This window comes from Anas acuta, chromosome 6 (assembly GCF_963932015.1).
Source record: "Anas acuta chromosome 6, bAnaAcu1.1, whole genome shotgun sequence".
In the NCBI taxonomy this organism is placed as follows: Eukaryota; Metazoa; Chordata; class Aves; order Anseriformes; family Anatidae; genus Anas; species Anas acuta.
The window spans coordinates 35,993,744-36,002,500 of record NC_088984.1 but is presented as its reverse complement, the minus strand read 5'-3'; the positions used below and the strand labels follow the sequence as shown (position 1 = coordinate 36,002,500).

Genomic DNA, 8,757 nt, shown 5'->3' with positions numbered 1-8,757 from the left:
CCTTACAGCACTTCCCCAGATCTCACGGCGTGCTTTGCAAGTTCGCACTGTTCTCCCTAGCAGCACCAGCGAGTGACCTCAGGAGGCATGCCACTCTTTTGTGTGCAGGACAGATTTTGGCAACAGGCATCAGGGTAGCACCTCACCAAATCGGAGGCAAACAGCATACAGGTCTCCCTAAAGCTTCCTTCAGGTATTTGTCACTGCTGCTGCCCACTTTTAAAGACATTCTGGTATTTCAGATTAAGCAAGGAACTTGCCCCTTACAGGCAGCTGTCAGCAAATGGTGATAGAGCACCAAACAAATATCAAATGTAACTTGTAAACATCAGTAACTTGGGGGTAGCTTCAAACAACATGAATAACAGAGACAACTTGCAATTCAGAAATAGCCTTTTGTCATGAAGTCTTTATGGCTTGACAGAAAGAAAGTTAGATTTGTTTTTGAAATAGTTAGTGCAATTTTTATTTGAGAGGTCAGCTATAAAGAAGAGTTAAACAGATGAATCCAGTATGACACCTCAGCTTCAAAATTGTTTCTTAAACCTGATCTGAAATATGGCACTGGGCAGCTTCCTAAGGTCAAGGCATTTGTAATCTCAGGAAAAAAGAAAAAAAAAAAAAATCTCAGCTTCCCCCAAGGGAGAGTGGGGTGAGGGTTAAGTTCTGTAAGGGATAATTTGTATTCCATATAAAACAGAGGAAGGAAAGCTTAGCAGCACCAAAACTGCAGCTGTGTTCTTGGCCAGTACCTCTGCAATCCCAACATACAACTTGATCTAATACAAAATTTGTTTGGAAAAGTGAATGAAGGAAGGAAGAGTACTCAGCCTCATTAAAGAGATGTAATGCAGCATTTGAGAACAGTTTGTGAAACTCATCCTTTCCTGGAGATTCAGAGTCCTGTAAAGTAACTGTGAGCTTTTACTGCTACTAACAGTGTTCTCCAATGCTCTCTGAATTTACATCTTCCTTTCACATTCCATACAAAGCAAGAATGGCCATCCAGGCTTTTACCCAAGGCAAAAAAAAATGTTGCTTTCCTTGACACTGATAATGGTGGATTATGGAGAATTTTTCTTTAAATAGCATATGCCTTCTCTGGAAGTGGCACGATGAAGAATTAGTCTTTAAAATAGCATACAGATTTGTGGAATCAGAAGTCAAGCTTCAACGTGCTCTCCAGGTCTTTGACTTTTCTCTGGGTTATTCATTCTCTGATTTAGGAGACACCACAAAGTGCTGGCACCACCGTTTCCTTGCACTTATTGCTTTCACAAGCTCTATTCATTCCAAGTACACCTAGCTCGCTAAGGCTGCTTTGCCCTTCTCCCTCATTTCTCTTCCAGTACGAAGAGCTCCCATTAACACTAATGGGGAGTCACCGTTATGTGCACACAGGACATCACAGACCTTTTAAGGCTATACGGCTGACCAACAGAAACAGAAAAATACACACACATGTAACTGAAATTCTCTTCCATTTAGCAAATAGCACTGAGTTTTAACTGAGGCTCTTCAAACCATTACCCTTATGTCCTTATATCCGCCTTCTCCCTCTACCCCTTTAATTTACGGGGAAGACTCACTGTGCTTCCCTAAGCAAAACAAAAGATCACATCGTTTGCTCCATAGACCAAAAGGTAAAAAAAAAAAAAAGGACAAACTGGTTCACAGTTAACCATAAATAAAAGTGCAATAAGTGTTCAAGTAGAGTGTAGAGTTTAAGCAAGCTGTACAACCACATTTGGCATAGTCATCTTTTATAGGCTCTGCGTGGGTCCCTCCCGTTACTGACAGCAGGGGGAAGAGGCTGAACACTGTTAGCTGCTGCTGGATTTACAGGTCCTCGTCCATTGCCTCTCCCACTACCTGCATAAGAGTGGCCATGATTATACGTAAATGGGAATCCACTTGATTCAGGTCCAGTTTGTAAACCATTTCCTAAAAAGACAGAAAAGAGGTCATCACAAGCTCCATTGAATGAAATCACCGCTTCCCTACCCAAGTTTAACAACAGGGAGCCATCAGCAAACCCTGAGCACTAGAAAAAGTCCCTCTGGCATTCCCAAGACCCCAGCTGCAGCCTACCTGTTCCCCTAATCCCTTCCCCCCACCTCCAACAAAAACAAGAAGGGCCACAGGGAGTTGTGTGCTAATTCCCTGCACAGGAGAGACAGGAGTCTAATAAAAACAGACTGATGCTTTCAGGAACATGCTCTAGCTCGTAGGTCACACCACCAGGATGTTCCAGAAATATGCAGGGCAGAAGTCAAGTAGAAAAGAGCAAAAGACAATCAAGCTGCACGTAGCTTATTGCATCTTTCCCTGCGAGCAGGCAGAAATAGAAAGCTGTCTTGTGAGGCCCAGTCACAGGAGCAAGTCAGCTAGTGCTAAGCCCTCATGAACGTGAGGTCAGCAGAAACAAAGCTGCCCAAAACCCACCACCAGGACACTGAGGAGGTGCCTGCACACCAGCTGGGCTAAAAGCCCACTCGCCTCACCCTGGAAAAGGAAAGGCAAAACTCTTTGAGCAAGTTTTTGCTCAAAATTCCTTTGCTCTATTCTCAAAGGAACACAGAGGGCTCCTTATTAAAATAAGAAGCGATCATCGTGTTGCTGAAGAGGAACCAGTCACTGAACTGAAGTGACATGGAGCTTTCCAGCAGCACGTCACGTATCAGTTTATCAGTTCGCTGCCATCCACCAGCAAAACTCAGCTGCAAAACACCAGGCACTGAGGCTGGGCATTGTGTAGGCAGGCCACAAGTAAAGCTCCCTCTGAGCTTACACCCACTCAGTTGCTTTGAAGCAACTTCTTATTAAACATTAAAGCTTAAATAGGATATCACAGAGCCATGCAGTCAGGTCAGATATTAGAATTCAGATTACCTCCACTTCTATCTATTTTGAGGAGCTAACCTGGCAGAAAAGCCATGGTAACAGGCGAGATTAAAGAAGGCATTTTTAAGACCAAGGTCTCAGGTGGTTTAAAAAATAAATGGCTCCTGCAACACCACTTTATAAACAGAATTTCAAGTGTTGCAAGAACTCTTTGAAAGCATCAGAGCAACCCAGGATTACTCAAGTCTTTTTACATGACACAGACACTATGAATATTTTTCTTCCTCTTCTTGAGGACAAAACCTGAAACCATTATCCAGGAAGTGTTCGTGTTTCTGCTTGCAGATTCATGTCCCCAAGTGAAAACCCTTTTTAGAATAGGCTCGTACCCCACAGTGTCAAAATTCATCTTATTTAAGACAAATTTATTTTCATTCCCATTAACTGTTTCTTACACTTTCACCTCCACAAAATGAAAGAGACTTACCCAGTGGCCCGAATGTACAAGAACCCATATTACTTGATGCAGAACTATTATTCTGTTCACCTTGTGCCTTCAGAGAAATGTGAAAAAGAGACATGGGTCAGAAAGAAGTTGCAAATACCCACAGAAAGGGATTTTTCTCCTGTGTTCTTATTGCGGCTCTACATAGAATTTATTTGCTACGCTAATTATTTGCTTTTATTTCTGTATCATTTCAAATCCCTTTTTCCAGACGGGACTTATCTTATCATGGCCTAGTGTGAAGTATTCAGAACAAAGAGCACTTTATAGCTGAAGTCTCAGACAAGTTTAACATACCAGTTTGTTCTGTCCAATGTGTTCTGAGTTGGGCTCACTGAAGTTTGGCACTTCTGAGTACACCATGCAGAACCTGAGAAGAAATCAGTATGGTGATGAAGTTCTAGAGCCGTGCGCAAAGTTCTCAGCTCTGCAACTCCAGGAATGTACATTCTGCACGTATCCCACCACCAAGGAGTCACTAACCCAGAGCTCACACCTCGGCCTCTCCCATCTACACAATCTCATCCAGCACCCACTCACAAGGTCGGGTGAGGCACAGAGTCACCCAGCCTGCTCCCAGTTACAGCTGCGTTAGATCTCGAGGGAAAACAAATACTCCCACACGCTCCTGTGTTAACAGCCAGCTCCATTACCATAGCACAGAGGAGCATGAAACGAGGGATGAAATTCAAAGCATCCTGTTGTGCTTCCAGGGAGTCCTAAGGAACAGGCCCACCGACTAACCACATGGAAGTAGCAACGACTTAGCACCAAAGAAAACGTGGTCATCCCTTAAAATCCAGCTGAGCACAGGGCATCTTTGAAACATGTTAAGGGGCCACCCCACAGCACTGCTTCCCTCGTGACTACGAGGCCTCTTACAGCACTGTGGGAAGTGGAAATTCTCTTCTGGTTAGAAAAAGGTTGCTGCTTCCCCTGTTGCCTGTCAAGTATGTTACTCATGCTTGTTCTTAGTCAAGAAAAGTCACCGCCTCGCTCTGTGGGCATTTTAAAGGAGGTTTAATGAGGCTTGCTTCTGTTTAGATATGATTCACTGAAGCTGCCTTTGTCTTCTTTACACTGGTTGTCTCTCAAGCATGAGACAGACACAGGGTTTCCACCGAAGTGGTTATTCAACCTGAGGTCTAAGCAAGCAGCGCAGACTAAGTCCCTCGTCATTCACCCGCTTCCCCACCAGCACCTCCAGCTAATCCAGGCCTGTGCCGTGACAGAGGCTGATTTACCTCGATATGACTAAAATCCTTGGGGGACTGGAGCTCATTGCCACACCGTGTGGGAACTCACATCACAGGTGCCTGCACGGTGCCTATCCACAGCCGATCAGCACCTTTTTGCTGACCCAGCTTCTGTTTAATGGGAGCCACCCTGGCCTGTACTTACCGCAATGCTCTGCTGAGAGCAGGACAGAACACCACAAGTAGCAGCAGGCGATACTTACTCCCCAATTTTATGCAGCTCGCCTCCTCGCCCTGTGTAAAGCGTCAGGCATCCTTTCCACAGAGATGCATACCTGGCCAAAGCAAGGAAAAGAAAAATCAGTCTTGGAGAATAAAAAGCAAGCAGAAACATGCCATCTTCAAAGGTTAAGGAATACTCCCTATCAGAATTAATGGGCTAAAAACAACTCCCAAGGATCTCAAGTGCAGCTTTAGTGCATTAGATTACAGATTCCCATGTTTTTACTTCCAGCAAAAGGTATTGGAAGCTTGGCTGAACCCTTTGGGAATTCCAGGAAACCAGCCAGGTATTCTGAGATCCGATGCTCCTTCCCTGGCTGGAGCAAACTTTGCGACTCCTCCTGCGGAAGAAAGGCACTTTGCCAACAGCAGTACCCACGTTACCACCGACTACACCTCTCAGGTCTGGGGCTCACCACGCTTCCAGCAGCAGCCAGGAGGAATTCTCTTTGTTCACTGGAGGATACTGCTACTGAGTGTGTGCAATAGGAAGCGTTGGCTTTTTTAGAACAGGTCCTTACCACGTTTGCTTTTTGGTTTTGTTTTTTTCCAGGTACAAGTTTGATCACTGCGTCCCAAGTGACATCAGAAATATCATTTCTGGATTGCAGAAACACTCACAAGGCAGAGCACGAGGGCACTCTTACTCTTTATGGTGGTTCTTTTTCTCCAGGCACTGGAATTTGAGTTATACGAAGCCTTCCATGGAGTTTTCCCTCCATGGAAGAGCATCACGTAAGAGAAGTGTCGCAAAATGCACACTGGGAGCACAGATGCAGTGCGAGGGAGCTAACAGGAACATGGGCGTGTTGATCCTGCAAAGGAAGCTCCAGACATTCCACTGTCAGGAGTCACCGATAACCTCGACGAGTCACCACTTCCTCGTGCTCCAGGTCTCTATGAAATGCAGATAACAAGCCCTTCTCTTGCCCTTTGCCTTATCACCGAGCACATCTCAGTTTTCCATCCCAAAGCAAGGTTAATGCTCTTCACCTCATAATGCCACCTTCCACTCTAAAGATGATCCCCTCTATGCTTAGCCCTTGGTAACGAGCTAGCTGGACAGTCTGGTGGCAGAGCACCGAGGAAAGCAGGAACGAGCGAGAGATGCAGAGCATTTGTTTACTGGGACGAGACCCAGCAAATCATGATAGTCTCCAGCACAAAGTTATTCCAGGTATGTAGGCATTTGTTTTTGCTTCAGAAGGAGCTGGTTGTAACACACTGAACTCAGTATTTCTAAATTCCAAGTTCGTAACTGCAGCAGCTTCCTGTAAATGAGTTAGTCAGCCCATGACAAAAGTCAGCAAGCGTCTGCTTTTGAGGAGGAATGCATCTAATGGCTTGAAATTTAGCAGAAGAACGGGGTAATTACACACAGGACCTAACTACGCTTTACTACTTGCAGGAGTAGGCACTGGAAAGTCAGATTAACCTACCAGAAAACATCAAAATCTACCTGCCTTTCAAAGGCAACATCCCACCTTGAATCCTGAGTTAAATTTAGATTTGTGCTCAGAGAACCCTGCGTGAGGGCATTTTCTTAATAGAAGAGCCAAAGCAGAACAGACTTAGCTTTTGCCATTACACAGTCCTAAGCAAGTCTGTAATTCACAGAAACGAAGGCATGACTTGGCCACCCTCAAATCCTGGTGTCAGCTCCTCGATTTAATTCATGAGAGCCAAGCTCTGCTTCTGACACGGAGATGGCACAACCCTCCCTTTGGTAGCACCAAACTAACAAAGCAGCCACAGTCAGGCAGCCGCAAAGCGGAGCGCAGCACGGCTGCTGAGGAGTAGCACAGTTTGTTTCAACGCCAGCTCCACACAAGGCCTTGTGCTGGCCCAGAGCCCTGCTTTCGTTCTGCATGTTTCAGCGCTCCACGTGTTCTCCACGCAAGCAGGCTTCCCCAAAACCTCCTCCCTCGGAGGAGTCAGCCTGCTTCATAAAGATATTTGCATAGGAGGAAGCAGCTGTAGTCTTGGTAGCAAGGGTCATCCAGTTTCACTCTAAAAGCAGGAATTACACTCGAATGAACCACTACAAGAGCTCAGTTAGCAGCTCCACTGAGTCACCTTTTACCTAGTTCTTCACAGAAACAAATTAAAAGGACCTGTGCTTGTTGTAGCACCATCTCCTGCAGGGCTGTAGGCCAGAGCAATACACCTTTAAGTGTAAACTGACATGAACTCACATGAAATCAACTATCACTTTGCTACTGACAAAGTACCATGGAAAAGTATTTTTAAACTCTGTTTTAAGCTGGTGTACGTTCTCTCAGCTAAGAAACGTAATGTGGTTGTTTTTTTAAGTTAAACTGGCTCTCTGTGATAAGCCCAATTGCGCTTAATGAAGCTCTACAGCCTAGCCCTAGTATGAATTTTTACAGTGAATTTGAGAGGGTTCCCCTCTGCCTGTCATTTCAGCTAAATCCACTGCAATCAAAAGCAACTTTCCTGTGTTGCAGGGACATTAATTATTCCCTCCTTTCATTAAGGAGCTGACTGCTAGAGTAAAGGACTAGCTATTAAAAAAATACATGCTTTTCACTGCCCTGCTTGATTTACAGATGAGGAGTGACTGTTGCACATTCCCCCCTCCTACAGAGGAGCCGTCTCCTAAGGAGCTTTTTTAAAGCCAAACTAAGCCTGTGAAACACCAGCTCCCCATTACAAGCACAAGCCCTTCCTACACACCCACCAGAGCACACGTTTGCACGAGGCACGTTCTGGGGCGGAGGAGCCTGCTTGAATTTGCCAAGTGACCTCAGGGAGCTGCCTCCGGAGCAAGGAGCCGGTCCAAGCAGGGCAAGCTGTGTCATCTCTGTCTTTCCACCCCAAAACCTCGGCTTGCGTGCCACAGAGCTCCCCAGGACTGGGGGTGACTGCCCGGGGGGGGGTCCGTGCTGCCAGGCAGCGGCCCCCCAGGCCCCTACGCACCCTTTGGTCAGGCGGATGATGTCCCCGGGCTGGATGAGGCCGCCGATCTCGTCCCAGACGGAGATGGTGATGCTGCCCGTCTTGTCGGCCACCTTGCACGACCTCACCTCGTGCCCGTCCTTCGTCTTGGTGACTCGCCCTGCGGGGGGGAAGCACAGCGGGGCTGGGAGCAGGGCTGGGGGGCTCCACAGCCCCCCCGGCACCACGGCTGGGCCTCGGGCACGGCCCTGGGGGGTGTGGGGAGGGGGGGGCCCGGCTCCCACACACGGCCCCGGGCCCCCCCCAGCCACGCGTGGGCAGCCCGGGGCGTGTGGGGGGCGGCGTGCCGGGCGCCACTTACCGATCTCCAGCACAATAAAGACGACATTTAGGTTTTTCAGTCCGGGTTTTATGTCTTTTATGAAGAGGTACGCGTCGCTCGCCGCGCTCATGCTGCGGCCGGCGGGGGGGACGGGGCCGGCGGGGCGGGCCGAGCCCGCATCCCGCGGGGCAGCGGCAGCGCAGGGCCGGGCGGGGGTCGGGGCGCCGGCAGCCCTCACACGGGGACGGGGACACGGGCACCGAGGGCCTCTCGCTGACCGGGGGCCGCTCCCCCGCCGCCCACCGCCCCCTCTGCTCCCCAGACGTGGCAGCGCCACCCGCCCGCCGCCCGCTGCCGCCGGCACTGAGGCGAGCATGTGCTCCGCGCCCGCTTTTATAGCGCCCGGCCGCTACCACGCCGGGCGCCGGGGGGGGGAGGCAGGAGAAGGGGGGGGGAGCGCAATGGAACCGTCCGCGGCACGCGGAGCAGCGCCATTGGGCCGCGCCGCCGCCATTTGCTGCTGAGGGAGGGGGGGAGGAGAAGGGGGGGGAGCCATGATGGCGGCGGGGGGCGTGAGGAGAATTGTCCTGGGCGCGGTGCTTAAAAATAAAACGCTTTGGGCTCTTTGGAGGTCTGGTTGTAACACAGTAACGCTAATCACGTCATGACATCGAAATACAAGTCATATC

The 8,757-nt window shown here is 48.6% G+C and overlaps 1 protein-coding gene across 1 annotated transcript; it reads right to left on the bottom strand.

Moving 5' to 3' along the window:
- Positions 1–389: 389 nt before the first annotated feature.
- Positions 390–8,441, bottom strand: NABP1 (nucleic acid binding protein 1). Its single transcript, XM_068686553.1, has 6 exons — positions 8,108–8,441; positions 7,768–7,906; positions 4,809–4,880; positions 3,647–3,719; positions 3,332–3,398; positions 390–1,944 (listed from the first exon to the last, which is right to left on the bottom strand). Exons 1-6 carry the CDS (start codon positions 8,196–8,198, stop codon positions 1,757–1,759), a joined length of 630 nt encoding a protein of 209 aa, XP_068542654.1. The 5' UTR covers positions 8,199–8,441; the 3' UTR covers positions 390–1,756.
- Positions 8,442–8,757: the final 316 nt, after the last annotated feature.

Bases quoted from the DNA above. Each gene is read 5' to 3' on its own strand.
- NABP1 (XM_068686553.1), bottom strand. From the start codon at position 8,198: ATGAGCGCGGCGAGCGACGCGTACCTCTTCATAAAAGACATAAAACCC. The intron at 7,907-8,107 runs GTAAGTGGCGCC...TCCCCCCCGCAG, and splicing joins CTTTATTGTGCTGGAGATCG to GGCGAGTCACCAAGACGAAG. The intron at 3,399-3,646 runs GTATGTTAAACT...ATTTCTCTGAAG, and splicing joins ACATTGGACAGAACAAACTG to GCACAAGGTGAACAGAATAA.